Here is a 21,360-nt window from a genome sequence, read left to right on the forward strand (position 1 = left end):
CTTGAGACTGAAAACTTCCCAAGGATTTGGGGAAAGATTGAACTCTTTCAAATTTTCAATTATTTCTATCTTACTTGCATTAGGCTTGCTAAATTTGGTAAAGGAACGGAGTGAGTTGAGACTAATGGCCTCTTTACAAATACAAATGGTTTACCTCCTCTGTTCCATTTTCCTGCATTTCATTGCCCTCACTACTTCTCAACCTGAACTTCTCTATCACCATTGTTTGGACAAGCTGGGCAATTACACAGCAAATAGCACTTACCAGGCTAACCTCCGTCGACTACTCAACTCTATGTACACCGACACCGAAATTGATTCTGGATTCTACAATTTCTCTTACGGAGAAAACAATAACAAGGTTTATGCAATTGCACTTTGCAGAGCAGATGTCAGGCCGGATACCTGCCGTGAGTGCATCAATAATTCAAGCATCGCAATAACTTCACTTTGTCCCAATCAAAAGGAAGCTATTGTAGGTTTTGAAAAATGCATGTTGCGCTACACAGGAATGCCCATCTTTGGCCTGTTGGAAGTTGAGCCTTCCTCTTCTTGGTATAACTTGAATTTTGTTTCAGACATTAATGGGTTCAACAAGTCCCTGTATTCCCTGTTGGATAGACAGCGAAATCAAGCAGCAGCTGGCGATTCTCGTCTCAAATATGCTAGTGGAAAAATAAGTGCTCCAGACTTTCAAACTATATATGCACTTTCACAGTGCACTCCTGATTTATCCCAATCACAATGCAGTTATTGCCTTTATAATGCTTCTGGAGTTATTCCACAGTGTTGCAGAGCAAGGCAAGGCGGAACAGTTGTTCTCCCAAGTTGTAATCTTAGGTATGAGATTAACCAATTCTATGATGGTCCTGTTGGTGAATTTCCATCTTCTCAGGATCCTTCGAAAGGTACCCCCTGAAAACTATTTCCTCTTAAATCTTAACCCGTATCCATTTCGTGCAATTTCTATAATCTGTGGACTTTGCAGGAAAGCAGAGTGTGGTCATCATTATTATTGTTTCTGCTGTTATTTCTGTGATTCTTATTATCTGCATCAGCATTATTTTGAGACGAAAGAAACCAAGAGAGGATGTTAAAAGTGAGTCATAAATTTGTGATTGAATTCTTTATATTCATTATTTTTCAATAATTTAGGACTATCCCAGTGAATTTTTCCATTATCTTTGCATAATGAAGGCGCGGATGGCATCATAGATGTGGAATCCTTGAGATTTGACTTGGAAACAATTAGGCTTGCGACAAATAACTTCTCTGAAGCTAATGAAGTTGGAAAAGGCGGTTTTGGTGCAGTATACAAGGTAACAATACTTCAAACATTTGAAAGAAACATTCCAGTCACCTACCAAAATGAAAAATCTATTCGAATGAGTTACTACAAATTTTCAATTTCAGTTGTTTGCACCGATCATCACAATCATAATCATACAAGCTTGATTTGATTATAATTGGACTATAATATTGCCTCTATTTTCAGGGTACATTTCCCAATGGAGAGGATATAGCAGTGAAGAGATTATCTAGGGATTCTAGACAAGGTGAACTTGAATTTATGAATGAAATCCTGTTAGTAGCTAAACTTAAGCACAAGAATTTGGTTACGCTCCGAGGTTTCTGCTTTGAACAAGGGGAAAGGCTTCTTGTCTATGAGTTCCTGCCTAATTTGAGCCTCAACAGCCTCATATTTGGTATGACTAGCTAATAACAATAAACATGTCTTTCTTTATTCAAAGTATTGAATTTTATAACTTGCTCAACTTCAGTAATTTATTGAATATATAGATCCAGTCCAGCGCTTGCAATTGGATTGGGAAAAACGTTACGTAATCATAAAGGGCATTGCTCGAGGGCTTCTTTACCTTCACGAAGATTCTCGTTTTCGATTAATTCATCGTGATCTCAAAACTAGTAACATTTTATTAGATGAACAAATGAATCCAAAAATTTCAGATTTTGGCATGGCAAGGTTATTTGCAGCAGATCAAACTCAGGACAATACAAAAAGAGTGGTCGGAACCTTGTAAGTGTTAGAATCATAACCAGCAGCAAGATTTGGTTTTTATCATTCAAATCTAAGAAATAGTTGAATATATGCAGAGGGTACATGCCTCCAGAATACGTAAAGCATGGAAAGTTTTCAATTAAATCAGATGTCTTTAGCTTTGGTGTAATAGTTTTGGAAATTGTGAGTGGTCGGACTAGAAGTTTCCGCAATGGGGAGGACTTCGAAGACCTTCTAACTTATGTGAGTGTAATACTGTGCTAGCATAGGAGCTGCTTCTTTTTTTCTCAAATTGTTAATGATCCTTGTTAAAATTTTGCAGGCTTGGAAGAATTGGAATCAGGGAACAGCTTTAAATCTGATAGATCCCACTTTGAGTGTTGGCTCAAGAAATGAGATGATTAGGTGCATCCACATTGGCTTGTTATGTGTTCAAGAAAATTTAGCTGATAGACCAACCATGGCTTCTGTTGTAATTATGCTTAGTAGCTGCTCTTTGAGTCTTCCAGTGCCTCTGAAACCTGCATTTTTTGTTCCCAATATCGTGTTACCAGAGGCATCATCAAGTTTAACAGAGTCGTATTGCCAGGAACAATCTTCCAAGAATGATGCTTCAATCTCTGAGATGTACCCTCGATAGAATTTGGGGGAGGATGCATTATTAAGTTAATTTTCTAAAATGTGAATTTTGAATTGCATGCTGCTTTAGTATGTTATTTTGTAGATCTTATTGCTTTACAAATGGAAAATTTTAGAATTCTCGTGATGTAATATCTTCAATTCCATTCTATAAAATTTTGTGGAATTTAAATAAATTTTATGTTTTTTTTTTTATCTAATTTGAAAAAAATAAAATTCAATTTTAAAAATTAATTATAACTAAAATAAATTTCTAACCCTTGAGTCGTAATATATGATAGAAAATAAGTATTTTGTTTATTTAAAAAAAAATAAAGAATCCTGTGGATAAAATTTTTTAAAAGCAATTCCCTTATTTTTATAATTAACATGCATTTGAAATTATTTTTAACCATTTAAAGAAAATTGAAAAAACAAAATTTTCCATTAAAATAAAAACCATGAAAATACTAAAACTTACTAAGACTTTTAAATAAAGGTCATGCATTAATTTATTTATTCAATTTTTTAATTTTATTAAATTATAAAATTTAGAAATAAGATACCATTAAATTTTTTTGGATAAATCAGAAGTTAATTTATGTATTTAGCCTTTTTTAGGAGATATCTTGACAAAATTAATTAATATTTTTTGTAAGTTCTTTTTTGAGATTAAAAAAATATAAGTTAAAATTACTTTATAATCTTTTAAAATTAATTGAAAAATTAGAAATTTATTTTTAATTATATATAAAATAATTAAAAAAAATCTTAATTGCAAGTGAAAAAGAATAAAAACTTATAAATCTTTTACTTTCCATAAGAATTTAAAGGTAATAATTCCAATCACGGCACTCTTAAAAAAAAAGGGTTTCATCAAAAATAAATAAGTAATAAATTCTATATATATATATATATATATATATATATATATATGCTTTGATAAATGATAATATATAAAATAAGTGAAGTTACTAGTTTATGGTACGTATTAAAATAGAATTAGGGTTGGAATCTTATTAATATAATTATCTTCTTCAACATTAAAAAAAAATAATGCTTAAATTCATGATTTTATACGTTATAATTAAGGTTATAAAATATTTAATTAGATGGAAAATGTTTCCTACGCAAGTCAGCTCTTGACTTCCACCACAAAGATGAGCAAGTCAACCTTGACTTGGGAAATGACCTGACGTCTTCCTTTTATTTATTTTGACTGAGATTCGTCCACTTTGAGTCAAGTGGTTGGGACGGTCAGTATGAAAAAGAGAAAATATGAACAGAAAAATGCAGCCATTTCCCATTTTGAATATTAATTTGGAACAGTATAAAATGAAGCTTATATAATATTGAAACTATTGTTAAAATTCAAAAATTAATATCAATAGCTGTTAAAGAAAGGTATACTGAAAACACCGAATCAGTAATTATCATTAAAAAAAAGCTAAATTGTGCCTAATAAAAATTTATTATTATTATTATTTTTTTACAGCCAAACATGTCCCATATATTTTATATGAATACTTATAGCCGAACAAAATATCAAATTCCATGAAGCATTTATGTTTTACAAGTCTCTCTCCTTCTCCCCAACCAAGCCTCCTCATTGGACTTTGGATTAGTGAAAATTAAGAAACGACACAGTGCTAACAGACAGGATAGCCATCTATTTAGGTGGGGTGGGGAAAAAGAGAGAAGAAAATGGCCACGGTTTAATTTGTCGTGTAGGTTGGGATCCACATCCACGCAACTCTTTCTTCCTTTGCCTTCTTTTTCTATTCTACCCTCCTTTATTGGAATTGGACCACTCGATGGAGATGTATTTCTATGATAAATTTGTTAATGTTGGAGGTGGTTGTTATTGCTTAATGTTTAAAGTATTGGACATTGAAGCAGTCGAAGGTGGAAAAAATAATATCCTTTGCCAACGCGTCTCCATGCTAAGATTCTTAGTCAAGTCCACGCTACACGCGGACCTGGCAAAATTGCTGGGGAGGATTAGAAACCCACCCTTGAAATAATAAACCCAATCTAGTTTTTACAGCAACTCAGTCAGCACAAGAGTTTGCGGACCTAGGAGCAAAAACAAGGGAAGCTAAAGGATTGCTAACCCAATCTATATACATTCTATCTGCGAGATTTAGAAAGGCAGGATAACACAAAGAATATGGCTTTTTCTACGTTTCTTTTCTTTCTTTGTCCTCTTGCCATTCATTTCTTGGCTCTCACTTTAGCTCAGCCTCTGCCTAAAATGTTATACTACAATTGCACTGCAGACAAGGGTATCTACTCCACTAACAGTACCTACCAAGCAAACCTCAATCGCCTCCTCACTTCCATCTACACCAACACTGAAATAGAAAACGGGTTCTACAATTTCTCGTATGGACAAGATCCTGACGTTGTTAATGCTATTGCTCTCTGTAGGCCAGACATTACTCCTCAAGCTTGCCGTGCCTGTATAAAAAATGCCAGTAATTCCCTCCTCACGCTCTGTCCAAACTTTAAGGAGGCCATTGGAGGGCAAGATGTTGGAGTGCAAGAGCAAGATTATTGTATGGTGCGCTACGCAAACCGCTTCATTTTCAGACTAATGGAAAAGGTACCCTACTTTTTTGTGTATAGACTGATTAATGTCTCCGACGTAAGCGGGTTCAATCGGTCAAGGTCGACCTTGTTAGACAGCCTACGGGACAAAGCTGCAAATTCTCCTTACAAGTACGCAATGGACCAAATTGCTGCCCCTGACTTTCAAACCATATATGCACTTGTACAGTGCACCCCTGATTTAACCGAGTCTGAATGCAGAGATTGCCTGTATTATGCTTCAGGACTTATTCCACTGTGTTGTGAGGTTAGAAGTGGAGGAAGAGTTATCGTACCAAGCTGTAATTTCAGATATGAGACAGACCGTTTCTACACTCCTAAGAATATTCCGCCCCCATCACCTCCACCTCCAGGATCAACTTCAACAGGTGCCAATAAGTTCCACGTTGAAGCATAGCCAAGGACTTGTTAATGTTATAAAAAAATCTCTGTGATTTCGCTATGTCAAAACTGAACAAATTAAATTTATGTTTTTTGCAGGAAGGAAGAGAAAAGAATCACGTACTGTCATCATTGTAGTTGTCGCAATAGCAATTTCTGCAATTCTTACAATTTGCCTTTTCATCTTCTATAAAGCAAGGAACAGAAAGGAAGAATTCAAAGCTATAGGTAAGTTTAAGAAGTTGTTCATTCGTGCACTTCATTCAAAAGGTTCAATTCATTCATTTTAGTTTCTAAAAAGCAGAAGTCAAACGATGTTTCTCCTTTAAGAAGATTTTTTTTTTCCCTCTGTTCATGTACTAACTTTTTCATTTTGATGTAGATGATTATGAAATTGGAGATGCGGAATCCTTGCAATTTGACTTTGGCACTGTGAGAACAGCAACAAATGACTTCTCAGAAGCTAATAAGCTTGGACAGGGTGGATTTGGGGCTGTGTACAAGGTAACAAAAAAATGGACAGGCTTCAATCTAGAAATTTAAAAATTGTCAGACTGTGTTGTATATGAAACTTTTATTTTGACATGTTTCCAGGGTAGGCTTCCCAATGGACAAGTTATAGCTGTGAAGAGGTTGTCCAGGGAATCAGCACAGGGAGAACTAGAATTTAAGAATGAGGTCATATTGGTGGCCAAGCTTCAGCACAAGAATTTGGTTAGACTACTGGGTTTCTGCTTTGAAAGGGAAGAAAGGCTTCTTGTCTATGAGTTTGTGCCTAACTCCAGCCTCAACAACTTCATATTTGGTATGGCTGCTACAAAGCTTGACCCTTATTTTTCCTCCTCTCTCTAAATTAGTCTTTCTTTATGTTTTGCTTTTTACCATAGTCAGCACATATATATATATATATATAATCTGTTAATGGAATTGTAGACCCAGTCAAGAGAGCACATTTGGATTGGGAGACACGCTACAAAATTATCTCAGGCATTGCTCGAGGTCTTCTTTACCTTCATGAAGATTCTCGACTTCGGATTATTCACCGTGATCTCAAAGCTGGTAACATTTTATTAGATGAAGAGATGAATGCAAAGATCGCAGATTTTGGCATGGCAAGATTATTTGCAATAGATCAAACGCAAGAACAAACAAGTAGAGTTGTGGGGACCTTGTAAGTATAAGAATTAGGACGAAAAAAGTTGCAGCTTTTCATTCTAAAGAATCATAATCTAAAGATATCAACAAGTACCCACCATTGAAAACTAGAATTTTTTTGTAACTGATAATATTTTGCAGCGGATATATGGCTCCAGAGTATGTAACCCATGGACGCTTCTCTGTCAAGTCAGATGTTTTTAGCTTTGGTGTCTTAGTTTTGGAAATTGCAAGCGGCCAAAAGAACAGTGGCGTTGGTATTGGAGAGGATGAAGAGGACCTTCTAACATATGTAAGTATTTACGTTTACAGGTGCTGCTTTTCTTTATTTCCAGAGTTCTTAATTATGGTTTCACTTCTTGGAATTACTGCAGAGTTGGAGAAATTGGAATGACGGAACAGCTTTAAATTTGATAGATCCCACCCTGACAGTTGGATCGAGAAGTGAGATGATGAGATGCATCCACATTGGATTACTTTGTGTTCAAGAACATGAAGCTAATCGACCAACAATGGCTCAAGTTGTTACCATGCTCAGTACCTACTCTATTACTCTACCAGTTCCCTCAAAACCTGCATTTTTTATGCACAGTGAATTAAGGATAGAGGCATCATCGTCAAGAGATTCAACTTCAAGGTTAAATGAAGGCGTCCAGCAGTCCATAAACGAAGTTTCGAACTCCGAGCTGTACCCTCGATAGTGTTTTGAGGAAGGTTAAAATCATTAAGCATGTTCCTGCAGGCTGCAGCAACAGGACCTAGTTGCCTCCAAATTTTAACATGCATACTTTCTTTTTTTTTTTTTGGGATGTGTAGTTCTCCAAGTGTGTTCGAGTAGGATCTTAATTAGACTTTTGAACTGTATCTTACCTGGATACAAGTTGAACTGCAATAACTAATATCAGTTTCCGTTTGTCTTGTGAAAATAAAAAAGTCCATGGAAAATAAGTTAGTTTTTATAGTTTGATTGCAACATTATAAATAAATTGAAATTATTAATTTTTTTTAATTTATTAAATAAATTCGTGTGAAAATTAACGATTGCAGATTAATTGAATGCATTTAAGGAATTTGCCAATTTATAATATTATATTAATGACTTGTTTTCAAATCAATCATGATGTAACAACAACACTAGGATAATTAAGGGCAAAAAGAAATTATTAACAAATTGCTGAAGCACTAATGAATTTTTATTCATATATATAAAATGATTAATACACTTCACTGATTATTACAAAAATAATCACTAACAAGCCGAAGAACAGCCATGGAGGGCATAGGCTTCCAATGGTGGCCAATTTCCCCTATTAACAACGGAAATCTTCTCCCAGTTCACCCAAAGATCATACCAACATTTACACTTCGTGCAGTCATGAAAGGGACCCGTGACGTGAGGTCCTCCTCCAATTTACAAGTGAGGTTTCCTCTTGGTTGATAAAATACAGCTGCAGAGGGTACGCAAATAGCACTGGAGATGTAAATATATTTCTTTCCCAGTTGAATGGAACTAGAGCCGAAAGTGGGTGCAGAACCATATTTACTTTTAAAGGGCATACCACGAATCAATTAAGCACCTTACGAAGCTCATCAATCAGTTGCCCTCGGCTTGATGGGTCCACCTGCATTAAATATGAAGCATCATCTCTTGGACAGAGAAATAAATAAGATTGAAGTATGAGTAATTCAAAGCCTATATATAATGGTTTACCTTTCTTAGAAGGGCAGCAAGACCTTGAGGTAGAGCTTTCAAATCTAATCTGGATTCACCAATGCTTGTTAATTGATGCAATACCTTCTGGACCCTCAATTCTTGTAACTTTTCTTCATAATTTCTTGGATGATCCTTCCACGCAAAGAAAGCTTCATCATCCCCCCAAGAGTCTTCTCTGCCTCCGGCAATATCTGAATCTAAAAACCACTTTCTGATCAAGTCCATCGCAGATTTATATGACAGATGGTCACCAGCTGCGTCTTCCAGAGTCTTGATCAGTGAATCCTCAGCAATTCTCCTACGCAACCTTTTGTAGAAGTAACCACGGGATTTGCCCCAGTCCACAACTTCTCTGATTACCCCCTTTGCAGCCATCCTTAGGGAAGAATCATGAAGCTCTGCAAATCTGGTGGCTATCTGAGTATACATTGGCAAAAGTTGCTTTTCACGAGATTTTATCTGCTGCTGTATAGATTCAACCATACCATAAGTTCCACTATTTCTAGCTTCCTGAAGTTTCGCCTTCAAAGTGATCAGCTGTTGATCAAGCCGACCCATGCACTCAAGCAGCTCCTTTGTCCTGAACTTGATCTCAATAATTCCTTCAGGCTCAAGGACGTTTCCTTTAGCTGTTCTATCAGCATACATTTCAATGTGATCTGAATTGATCTGACTGTCCACAACAACCCATGCCCCACCACGAAGCTCACCCATCATGGGGATGTACACAAAAACAGGTTGCTTGTATGTCCTAAGGTTCTCAACTATGGTTGAACCTGCCTGAAGTATACCTTCAAAAAGATCCCTCTGTCCACCTGAAAAGCCTCTCCAGTTAGCAAGAATGAAAAGTGGAAGCTCTTCTCTGTTGAAATCCAATATTGCTTGAGCTGTTTTGGTGGCAGAATCTGGAAACCAAACTTGCCCAGCCTGAGGGACAACCTTCTCATGAGAATCAAGCTGTCCTGGGTCAGCAGGAATCACTTGCATTACAGTTTGTGTCTCAACAGCAATTATTCCAACAGGGATTCCTCCAAGCTTTGCCCTTCCTGTCACAACTGTCCTTGCCCAGCCTTCCAGTGTCTCAACAAAACTATTCCTGTCAAAAATACCCCCAAGCCACTTCCCACTATTGTCCAAAGCACCACAAATAGCAGCACGAGGGTCACATGAGTTTTCTGGGAAGTACTCCACAGGCCTTTCAGTAGGATCTGAAGGGCTTAGAATTGGAAGTGTGCCACCAATATAAGGAGAAATACAGCTTAGCCACTTCAGAATAGCAGATACGCCTTCTAGATCATCTGAGACAGTAAGATGCACTACTCCATTGGTTGCCATTATTTTAGGTCCACCAAGTTGCATGTGAGAGCTGTATACCTCACGGCCAAGGAGTTTGTTTAATGCAGAGAAACCAGTCAAAATAATGGGCTGATCAAGCCTCTGTATGCATCGCATCCCAAGCCGAGCTAAATAAGCACCAATTCCTACTGTTCTACCAGTCACATATGTTAAGGTAAAGGTTTCCTTGTATGCCCTAGAATATGCACTAGCAATGGCCCCACTTCCTGATAAGTTCTCTACCCCCAAGCCATCCTCCTTGCCAACAATGGCTTCTATCACCCATCTGGTTTCTCCATTAGTCAGCTTCAACTCATGCGCTATCACAGATAATCCAATGCGAGTGTAATCCTCAGGGCTCAAATATACATATTGAAAACCACGCTCGGGGCATGATTCATCCGACCAACCAACTTTAAAGCAGGACTTGACTTCCTCAGCAACTCCAATTCGGGCACCAGAGTTTGCTGCCAAATAAATTAATGGCAACTTTTTAGTGCAAGCAAGATCAGTTACTGCAAAGAAAAATGCATCCTCTCTTGGTCCAAAAGACCCAGCTTTGAAGGTCACATCATTTGCTACTATCAATATTGTCCTTCCAGAAGGGAACTCAGGGGTAGACATTTCCATGCTCCATGCTACCATGCCAACATCATTCAGTCCAGCTGGGCGCTCCACAGGAACAAGACGAGTGCCCCAGCTACCTTTCTGATCAGCAAATACAAGCTCAGTGACTTTGAGAAGAATATTATCCTTAGGTTTTCCACCTCCATTTAACTGGGATGCCCATATTTGTTCCAAGGCTGTCTCAAATGCCTGAAAGCAAGACATATAGCCAGCAAGATAATTTGAACAGTCATTTCTTTTTTTTTTTGTGCATATATATATATATATATATATATATATAACCTACGTTAGTTGTTGCTAGACATAAAAATATTAAAGACTGACCAATGGAAAATCATAGCAGTAAGTGGTGTTGCTGCTCCTTGCCAACAGACGTTTCCTATCAAGAACTCCCAAGGGCTGATAGACTGCATTTACCATCACACCATGCAGAGGACCACATGCAGAGATTGAATGGTACACCACTCCATGTTTGCTGGTATCCTCTAGTTCCCGGTATATCTGATTGTCATATTAGCCGGCACTATAATTAAGATAACCTTTCCATAAAAAAACATTTTAAAGTAGTACAGGAACAAGACCCAAGATATTAGATTTTTGATATGGAAACTTTTAATTTTTATGGTGTTAATTTCATACCTCATAACACTGGCATTAGACATGAAATTGCTAGCTTTCAATAGCAGGAAAAAGGTTTCATACCAAACTTGCATAATAAACTGATGTGACAGTTATTTGCCCCCAATTCCCCATTTAGCTAGACAAAATATATATTTGATACGAAACAAATTGACAAATCAACAAAATTTATCGCTTATGCCCATCTGAGTTTAACCGCTGGTAGTAATTACTGATATTGATATGGACCATTATTTACTTTGCTTTTTGCAAGTCATTTGTTTCCTCTTTGTCCATTGAAGTGCATGGACAGATGAAAGAGATTTTCTTAGTGCATTGAAATCAAAATGCATAAATGGGTGAAAGACCTCTTCTTAATGCATTGAAATTGAAATGCACAGATAGGTTTATTGAACATGTAAGAACATGTAAGAAACCACATAAACACTTACATGTACCGCACATGTGTGACCAGTTACATTTGTGATAACAACTCTCCAAGCACCATTTGCTTGTCCAGATAATGACATCCAGAGCTTCACTTCCCACTCACAAACATTCAACCTGTGCATTTTGACACCAACTGATGCATATATTTCCCTAGCCAGTTCTTCTAAGATTCTCTCTACTTCAGCTTCTTCCTGGCCAGCATCAATATCAACTCTCCTGGTGACAAAGTCTCCACTTAAGATCAGAAGTTCACCAATTTATTGCATGAGATATAATAGAAGTTAAGACATAATTACCCGGGGTATGGCACAAGGTCATCTAATCGTTGTTCCCGTAAGATACAGAGGTACATATGAGCATGCTCAGATTTGACAGTAGCATTGTGGACATTAAGCTCCAACTCCTCCATTGCAGCTACTAAGGATCTCAAAATGCTCCTTGATGTAAAGGACATAGCCCACTGTGCACGGGGTGCTTCTATGCCCAGCCCCTGATATGCAGTAAGCCCTTCATTTGTTGTGGGCTGCCTAACAAGGGTTCTAAGAAACATCCTCTGGATTGGCGCTGGCTTGTCTACAACAGTGTACAAGTGCCATTGTCTGTCCCTCGATGGAGTATATTGTATATTCCCATAACCCTTAAGTTTGTCCTGGATCAAAACAAATCATAATAAGCATCTGATCAAATGAATTAAAGTTATCTCCTTACTTTCTTTATTAATTTCTTTTTTTCCCCTGAAAGAAAATATTTGGTCACAGCCATATGGTAACAAACCAATTCAAGGTAGATGGATAGTGGGGGTTCTAGATGTCGCAATAGAGGTTCTTCCTCATAATAGAGCTTTTCTGCCGACCAGTGAAAGGAGTGCCTCATAGGGGCTCTGCCTTCATCCCTTTGTATGATGCAGCTAATAACGCCAACACCTGCTGTGTGTAAACTGGAGCCTACTTCTTGTTCTTTAAGAACTTTGGCTAACTTGTTTATTCTCTCTTGAGCCTGATCCTCATCACCACTGCAAAAAGTCAAAGGACATTTCCACTAAGAAGGGACATGGTCACACTGATGTTTTATTACCACACTTGAAAGTTTGAAAAAAGTTTTTTTTTTGGCATGTGTGCATGTGTGTGTCCGTCTGTTAAGGGTTATAGAAACTTAGCAATTGTTTTATTCCCCAAAACATCTATCATTTGGGAAAAATACCTATCCTGAAGTAGACTCATCTGGTTGTTGATGCCCACCAATGCAATATGCATCATATTACCAAAGTTAGCCGGTCCTGAAGATCCATTTGGAATGGCTTCATGATGGTTATGAGTTGTTTCCCTTAATGCAGCACTAATAATTGCAGGCAAAAATTGTAGAGATTTTGTGATAACCATGGCTCCGCATTTCCTGTCACAGTGTTTCTCCACCACTGGTTCATCAGATATTTTATCTTCAAAGCCATTCTTTCTCCCAATATGCTCTTCCATGAATTCCCATGAAGCAATAAGACCAGATCTATGCCACTGCATCCTGACACTATCCCTTACAAGATAGGGCTGATGACATATACAAACAGGAAAGTGAAGAAATGATTGTCTAGTACTAAAATCAAGAAAGTTGAAATACGGTACCTGATATAGCCTTTGAACATAAGTTTCCACTACCCGTCTTTGAAGAGTGTGATCACTGTGATCAAACAGACCCACGAGGGCATCTTCAACAGCCAAAGGAGCACTCACAAGGTCTTCCATTCGTTCATTAATGGCACTTTTCCTCTTGGGAGTATCCATATTTTCACCATCCTCTATAAACATCTCCAATTCGGAAAGAGTTCTAGCAATTGTGGAACGAAGTTCGCTCAATCTGGTTTGTTCCAACAGTTGACTTGCCTTCAGTGCCAACTGCGTACGCAAATCAGTTATCAATATTTTGAAAAACAAGCATATTGTTAATGAATTGAGAAATTACATTAAACAATGAGTGTTGAAAAGTGAGATATGGAGGGAATAATCCCTGATGAGAAAATATAAGAAATTTAGAATCCTCTTCCTGTTGCAGCGCTACAATTAATTGTCTAAAATAAACTGATGAGATGAACAATAAGGCAACATGGATTAAAAACTTATGCTCAACTAGACCAACCTCAGAATAATTTATATGGTTGAGTTGAGAGAACCGGATAAGTTTATCCCTATATGCAGCAGGGTTAGGATAAACCAGTTGTTCCATAAGCCGTAGTATCAGCTTATTTTTACTCCTGATACCCTACAAGACAACAAATACAATATTAGTGCAAAGTTATTTCCATATAAACTCAAAAAAGTAAAATTAAAATAAATAAAAAAGAGCAAATTATAAACTTGATACCTGATGAGAAAGGACAATGTCCACAACCTTCAACAGATCTTTCTTGTATTGAAGTCTAAGACGTTCAATCACATCAGCCTACAGAAAAATACAAAAAATAATTTTAGAAAGTGATAACTTACTGTTAAAACATTATCAGACTGTGAATAAGAAGAATGACAGGACTTAAGAATAAGCTTGGAGTAAATCAAAGAAATTCAATTTTTGTGCACGTGAAATTTAATCAGGGCTTAAGAAGACGGGAGAATGCAGAGCATGATAAGAAATGCTCATCATGTGACTGTTTTCAAGAATGTAGATTTGATGATTTAAAGAACAATGGAATGTAAGAGAAAAGACAATAGGTAGAATTATTATCTGTTTAGTTAGCATATTCTACAGAGCCATCACTGAAGGCATTTACGCATATAAGAAAGGACCATCCAGCAAACAAATTAAAACAGCAGTGTCTTGAAAGATTAAGAAAAAGAGAAGCTTCAACTAAAAGCCCAAAATGAAGAAATAATATTTAGTGTTATCTCTGATTGAAGCCATGGTGTTTTCGCAAGATACAAATTAGAAAGATTTTGGTAGTCCCAAGTAATCATAACAGATATAAGCATTACTGCATTGCAACACCAATGCTATATTTGACGGAAATAAGCTTACCTTGATGTTGTCACTAAACAATTCTTCAACTGATAAATACTCTGCAAAAAGTGATTGCACGATGATGAGGGCATGACTCTCCCGTCCTCCCTCATAAGACTTTACCAGACTCATCAAAGGTTCAACAAGCCTTTCCTGGGCTCCTTTTTCCTTTTCAGGACAGGAGGAAAGATGGGCCTGGAGAAAAATGCACACCCCTCAACGATATTCCACTACAAGAGAAAGGAGAAATAGGGTTCAAATAAGGAACTCACCTCAAGAACACCCCTTAACAATTTGGCAGGAAAGTCAATGTTCTGAGAGCTCGAAATCCCCTCAAACTCCCTATACTTTGATTCCAACTGAAACAATTGAGCCAAGGCAACATCAGATCATGTTTGACACTAAAGTCACTAATATAAGCAAGAAAACATAGATCAAAGATGCATGATAAATATTCACCTCATTTCTAAGATCTTTGGGAAGGCGAGTTGCCAGAACAGACAAGCATTCTTGCCACTGAAGGAAAGGGAGTTCAGGACTATCAAGACAATTGAGCAAGTTTTGCACAACCTGTCAAAGTCATTCAGGTTATACATCAGAATTAAAAAAAAAAATTATTAAACAAACAGGAAAAATAGTATATAATATTTTTTAAGTTTATGAAACATACATTAGAATTTAGAACTCAATAAACACAAAGATAAGAGCAAACTATTGATTCATGATAAGGATTTTTAAACTCCACTATGAAAATTGTCATTGGGCAGGAGAAATACTTCATCAATATTATGGTCATAGCCAGCAAGAATCATACGAGCTGCATTTAGACTTGCAGCACATCTCTGATGAACTTTGCCAGAAATAGCAGTTGGAGGCCCCAGTACTGGGAAGCTACCATGAAAAGGTTCAGCCTTTCGCACAGCTGAAGGATCATCAAGATCAAGCCGTGCTATAAGCTCACCAGCCTACAAGAAAACTGACTTCTTAACTTCACACCAAAACTGATATTATACAAATGCATACTAAATGCAATATGTTGTACCTGCATTGCTTGACCTTCAGACATTTTAAACTGAATAACTCCAGAAGCAGGTGAAAGAAGAGGCATGCACATCTTCATAACTTCAACCTCTGCAAAAGGAGTGTCGGCTTCAATATGACTACCATCTGAAACCAAATACCTCAGCAGCTTGCATGGTGTCTCTGCCACTAACTTTGATGGATCATGCTCATTCTGTAGCAAGCAAGTCCTTCCATCAATAAGAAGGCATGTTCCAGCTGCTTCATCCTCTGCATATATCACATGACTGTTTCCATCCAACTGTAACAAAATAGAAGTAAAAGATTCTGTTATGAAGTGTCAAAAACATACTCATCGAAGAAGAACAATAAAAATAAATAAACAAAAGTCACATAGAGCCTTAAAACACAAGTGAAGAACATCCATGAGGAAATAACTATAAAACATTCAGGGAAATGAATTCTTGCCTGCATCAATAAACCCCCGTCACGTAAAGTATGTATCTCTGCTTCAATCTCCGATTCATTCATCCTCAATCTATAGCTTCCTGGCCCCCCTCTTACCATGTCAATCTAAGAATAATTTTCCAAAATGATAATGACGTGTATTACCAAAGCCTATGAACCAAAATTCTTCAGAAATGATAAAAAATCATAAACAGATAACTTTATACTTGAGAAGGATTATGACAATGACAGGCATAAATACCATGTATTTGCTTCCTTCAATGTTCAATGAAACTTGAGAGTTCACAAGTGATATGTGCTGAAAACAGAGTCAACTGACATTAATATTACTACAAAATCAACTTAATAAGCAACAGATTCATAAATATAAATTCTTCATTAGGTACCTTGGGAGGGATTTGTCCCTTTTCAAGATAACCAACATAATCTGAAACCATAGCTGCACTGCTAGCAGATGCTTTCTGAGGCAAACAAAATAGGACCAGTAAGTGGTGCATTCCACAAGATAGAAATACAGCAGACCAAAAGGTTATGATTTCTCTTTTCATGTCAATGCATGACCACTTACATACAGAGCCCCTCCGACAACAGAGAGGTACCAAGGGGGCCTTTCTGCTCTAACCCGCATTGCAATTCTACTGTCCAACCAACCTGTGTGAATTTTGTTGTCCTTATAATCAGAAGCCTGCATAACATTTCATCTCATGTTAATTTTATTCCTGGAGGACACTTTTAAACTTCCTTCTTTCAATTTGTGTTAATAAGGTAAACAGAAATGGATTATCAACAACTGAAAAGTTTTATTACGTGTAAAAGGTCAATTGAGTAATCAACATTAGTGCGAATTTCTCCTCGAATTTGAATTTCTTTCAGCCCCAGGACCATATTTGCTATAGCCAAAGCTCTGGAGTCCCCAAATGCAAAAACATGTCCTGAGGAAAGATCGTGACAAAATATTGAGCAGCCTAGACCTCTTTAAAAAATGAACTAAGTAAAAGAATTAGGCATTGTACCTCTTGCAAGTATTTGGAGTTGGCTTGAATTACGGTTTAATATTATGAAAAAATTCAAAATTACAAATCACAAAAAAATGGAAATTGAAAGAGGTGCAATTTTTCATCAAGTTGCACCAAATTGATACAAGTCAATTCATGTAATCAAGTTATAAAACACGGTAGCAGTTGCCGCTTACCAAATTGAGAATCTGAGAATTCATGAATGCCTCCACCAGACTGTATGTCAGAATTTAAGTTATTAATGTTAGAAATCCAAGGTTCTGTCAACAGAAAATGTTCTAGGGAAAAGAAGGACAAAGAAAAGCACCTTAACAGAGAAGTAAGCCCACACATTTGGCTTGCTTTTAAAACTTAGTTCCTGTACAATGTCATACCAATATAGGTTTCATTATAAGGCCAAGAAAACTTGAAATAAGAATTGTCAACCTAAGAGCCTTACCTGTACTTTTCCACTTGTAGGCTTAAAACCATCATCCGGATCCTCACTTGTTACACGCACAGCTACACAATGACCTTTTGGCCTTGCAGACTCTGCCTGGTCAAAATCAAAGGGAACAGCAACCACTGAAGTTTTCCTCCAAGCATCATATCCTCCACCATGTTCCTTTCCGTAAAATCGCCTTATCTCTAATTAAACAAAGCACACAGACACAGAATGCCAAAGAAACATATATTATTAGCTAATGAAAATTGTCTTGTTGAATTTCAAAATCTTGAGAATGGCATACCACGAAGTTGCCAGAGAGGAATTCCCATCCCGATGGCTACCTGTGCTGCTGGCAAATTTATTTCAGCAATCCATTCAGTGACAGGGTGCTCCACCTACATCAGAATTAATTTAAATTCAACAAATAATTTTATAAGGGAATGAACGGACCATTTTAACTTGCGGATGACTAGCTTTGGAAGTTGGGGAAACTGACGTAAGAAACCACTCTTCAGTGTGGTTTGGCCTCACTTTAGGACGTGTTTTACTATCATGGTGAATTTATCGTCATCCCAAGAGCTAAAAGCTTTTTTAAAAAAGTCATCTCCTAGATTGCAGATAGCATAATATACTTCTACGTCCAGTTATTAAGATGTAGTCATGTTTTGAAACATATTGCAACAGCACTAAATGTGCCTGAATAGTTGATGGAAAACATAAAATGAAAGCTTAATGCGTATGACAAGAACAAAACTGAAGTCTGAAAAAATCACATACTTGTAATCGAGGATTTAGCTCCAAAAAGTAATACTCTCCAGTGTCCATACTGTACAAATACTCAACGGTAGCTGCTCCAACATAATTCACACATTTGGCCAACCTTCGAGCTGCTTGCTCCAGCTTTTTGACTGTCTCCAGAGGCGCAACAGTAATTGGACCCTCCTCAATTATCTATTTTGCATACACAAGAAGTCAGGTTTTGCATGGAAATTATCCTTAGAGATGACACTATGCACCATTAGTGGGGAAGAAAAAATTACAACCTTATTTTTCCAGCAAATTAAAAGATAAGAAGCAAAAATAAAGTTAACCAAATTAGAGATTAGCTATGACAAAGAAACTTACCTTTTGGTGCCGCCTCTGAACACTGCAATCACGACTATGCAAAGCTGCTACATTTCCATACTGATCACAGAGTAACTGGACTTCTAAATGCCGACTCTAAATGAGAAAATCAAGTGGGTCAACAAAATTTGATGTATAATCCTACAATCATAACGCAAAAGTTACTCATTCAAGATAAATGGAAGAAGATAATCTAACCTGGGAAGCAACCTTCATTATAAATATGGGTGATCCTGGAACCTCACCCTGAACTTGCTTGAACAATGCCCTAACTTCATCATCATTATGAACCTACAGAATCAAGAGGAGAACATGAAAAGTTGGTTTACAATATTCCATTAGTTCAATCCTTCCCAGTTAGAAATTCAAAACTTTGTCTTGTAAAAGGCAAACCTTTCTTATGCCTTTACCACCACCACCCCATGATGCTTTGATCATTGTAGGGTAACCAACAACTTGACAACTTGCAATTGCTTCCTCTGTTGTATATACACATGCTTCCCTGTATACCTCATCTGGGATGGTAATCAAACAACTTTCTGGAGAGATTTTCACCTGGCAGACAAAAACGTAGTATCTTAGATGTGGAATGAAACTCAAAACTAAATAACACTTTTAAGATAATTACGTGAGAACCACTCCATGGAAGAGTAGGGACATCTGCTGCTTGAGCAATCAAAGATGAGCCAATTTTATCTCCTAGTGCACCCATTGAAGTAGCTGGAGGCCCAAGAAATACAATCCCCTTAGCATGCAGTGCATCTGGCAGTTCAGGGTTCTCAGATGCATGGCCCCAACCAGGCCAAACAGCATCAACACGAGTTATCTCTGCCATCTGGCAACCACAAATTACAATTTTGTTATAGAAACCAAACAAGTACAAGAAGATTCCATCTTTCATAGTTCACTGATTCATATTATTGAACAGGCCAGAATCAGGCAGAATGATCTTAAGGTAACTAATAACAATAATATCTTGCAAGAGTAAGAAACTTCATGATATCTGCTAATTCATCATTTTGATGGTATTCTGAGATTGCAGAAGAAAGGAAGACTTCAAAAGGCTCTAGACCAAATGACACATAACTGCAGTATACATTTCATTGACTATTTTAAATTTGTTTTCTCCTTTGCAAATCACATCATGATCACTAATTTCAGTCAAATCGATCAAAAGCCAACAATAAAAGGTGACCCAATGCATACCACACTTGTGAACTCTTGGGAGGGCTGATTTACACGGCCTTACCCTGTTGTGCAAAGATTCTGTTTCTATAGCTCGAACCAGTGACCTCCAAGTCACAAATAGAGTTACTTTATTGTTGCACTAGAGCCACATTCTAATCAAAAGCCAATAAGATTTACCAAAATTCTTCCTGCTAGGAATGACTGGATTTCAGTCATTCATTTATGCTTTGTTTAAGATACTTTGAGCTCAAACAATAAAAAATCTGATATATGCCCACAAATGTTACAGAGTTCCATGTACACACCTCTACAATGAGCTGCACATTGGCATAGTTATTATTGTTTGTCCCACCAGGAACTTCCACAAACTGATCAGCAATTCTAATATGCTCCGCATTGATTCTCATGTCTTCTGGAGTTGCCATGGCCACCAACAAGATCGCCTTCTCAGTGCCAAATGTTTCATAAGCCCATGTCCTAATACTACGTATAAACTTGACAGCTGCCATTCCATTGTTCGAAATTAAAATACTATGGATTGGCCTCTTCCCTCCAAGAGCATAGCAGAATTCATCCACTTCTGATATTGTAGCAGTGCTCCTTGTTGAAACTACCCCATTTATGTAACCATTCCCACAAGCAACACCCTCCGGCACCGGTGGTCTCCTTTGCGTTCCCAACATGCTGCATAAACAGGATTTGTGAAAATTCAGTCTTTAAATTAAGTAATTCTCATTCAATCTATCTTATTCTTTGAATATAATTTTACTTGCTGGGCCTACCTTAGAAAACTTACCTGTTCATAGCTAAGCAAAAATTCACAAATCAAAAGAATCAAAAAATTAAATTTAACAGCAGGTATGAACTTGAAGGAAACCATCCAATTATAGAGTAAGACTCTATTTGGTTGCACAGGATGAGACTTCATGTGGACTTCATCTTGTGGCACTATAAAGTCTAGCTCTTATCGTAGAGTCATTTTATAATCAAAGGTCTAACCCCAATCCATTATCCATCACGTGTGTTCCTAATTAAGTTGTGAGCAACCAAACGCAGTCTACGAGTCAAGTATGTCAGATGCTGGATCCTAGAGATATTGATAACAACGAAAAGGTACTTAAAAAGAATTTAAAAAAAAATATCATTAGCCCCACAGAAAGTGCATAATTAGATTCCCAAAACCATGCTAAACTGAACCTCAATCAATAAAAATTGCTAAAACGACCCGCAGAAAGAACAGCACTCAAACTTCCCAGAACTTCTGAAAAAAGGAGAAAAAATGCTATGCGTAAACTTCAAACAGCAGCGAAATTTAAGCAAAACACAGTTGCAAAAAGAATCAAAACATGATTACAAACCTGGATATGATGGGATCAAATTGAACTAAACAGGGTATAAGGGTAAGAGAGCATTAGTTAGAATCTGGACGGAAAGAGTGCGAGGGGGAAAAAAAAAGAATCGAACAGAAAGAATGTTGAATGTTGAGGTTGAAGGGATATGTTTGTGATGTACATTCACAATCTTGAAATGCTTATGTCTGTGTTAAGTATAACTAGTTTTAAGAGAATTGCTGAGCAGAGAGTGCTAGGTTTGAGTTAGAGCGGTA

At 37.1% G+C, this 21,360-nt stretch overlaps 3 protein-coding genes across 3 annotated transcripts; 2 read left to right on the plus strand and 1 right to left on the minus strand.

The window, feature by feature from the left end:
- LOC110646121 (cysteine-rich receptor-like protein kinase 44) lies at positions 1 to 2,786 on the plus strand. The gene is made up of 7 exons (XM_021799466.2): positions 1 to 908; positions 989 to 1,099; positions 1,198 to 1,319; positions 1,496 to 1,706; positions 1,801 to 2,038; positions 2,116 to 2,263; positions 2,343 to 2,786. Exons 1-7 carry the CDS (start codon positions 125 to 127, stop codon positions 2,658 to 2,660), a joined length of 1,932 nt encoding a protein of 643 aa, XP_021655158.2. The 5' UTR covers positions 1 to 124; the 3' UTR covers positions 2,661 to 2,786.
- Positions 2,787 to 4,535: 1,749 nt separating this feature from the next.
- On the plus strand, positions 4,536 to 7,743 carry LOC110646116 (cysteine-rich receptor-like protein kinase 44). Its single transcript, XM_058137668.1, has 7 exons — positions 4,536 to 5,616; positions 5,729 to 5,857; positions 6,012 to 6,133; positions 6,224 to 6,434; positions 6,563 to 6,800; positions 6,926 to 7,076; positions 7,159 to 7,743. Exons 1-7 carry the CDS (start codon positions 4,809 to 4,811, stop codon positions 7,483 to 7,485), a joined length of 1,986 nt encoding a protein of 661 aa, XP_057993651.1. The 5' UTR covers positions 4,536 to 4,808; the 3' UTR covers positions 7,486 to 7,743.
- A 216-nt stretch (positions 7,744 to 7,959) lies between these two features.
- LOC110646114 (acetyl-CoA carboxylase 1) lies at positions 7,960 to 20,444 on the minus strand. The gene is given in 31 exon segments (XM_058137667.1): positions 7,960 to 8,406; positions 8,496 to 10,649; positions 10,785 to 10,961; positions 11,531 to 11,744; positions 11,825 to 12,177; positions 12,303 to 12,540; positions 12,729 to 13,069; positions 13,145 to 13,414; positions 13,656 to 13,778; positions 13,881 to 13,958; positions 14,529 to 14,705; positions 14,783 to 14,869; positions 14,970 to 15,080; positions 15,287 to 15,475; positions 15,553 to 15,831; positions 15,999 to 16,103; positions 16,240 to 16,296; positions 16,385 to 16,459; positions 16,567 to 16,683; positions 16,806 to 16,930; positions 17,191 to 17,230; positions 17,322 to 17,372; positions 17,454 to 17,641; positions 17,743 to 17,836; positions 18,219 to 18,392; positions 18,567 to 18,662; positions 18,765 to 18,857; positions 18,960 to 19,121; positions 19,195 to 19,401; positions 20,060 to 20,393; positions 20,395 to 20,444. Coding segments are annotated over 31 exon segments (6,816 nt in total). The 3' UTR covers positions 7,960 to 8,349.
- Between the last annotated feature and the right edge of the window lie 916 nt (positions 20,445 to 21,360).

The sequence above is a fragment of the Hevea brasiliensis genome, chromosome 16, assembly GCF_030052815.1.
Source record: "Hevea brasiliensis isolate MT/VB/25A 57/8 chromosome 16, ASM3005281v1, whole genome shotgun sequence".
NCBI lineage: Eukaryota > Viridiplantae > Streptophyta > Magnoliopsida > Malpighiales > Euphorbiaceae > Hevea > Hevea brasiliensis.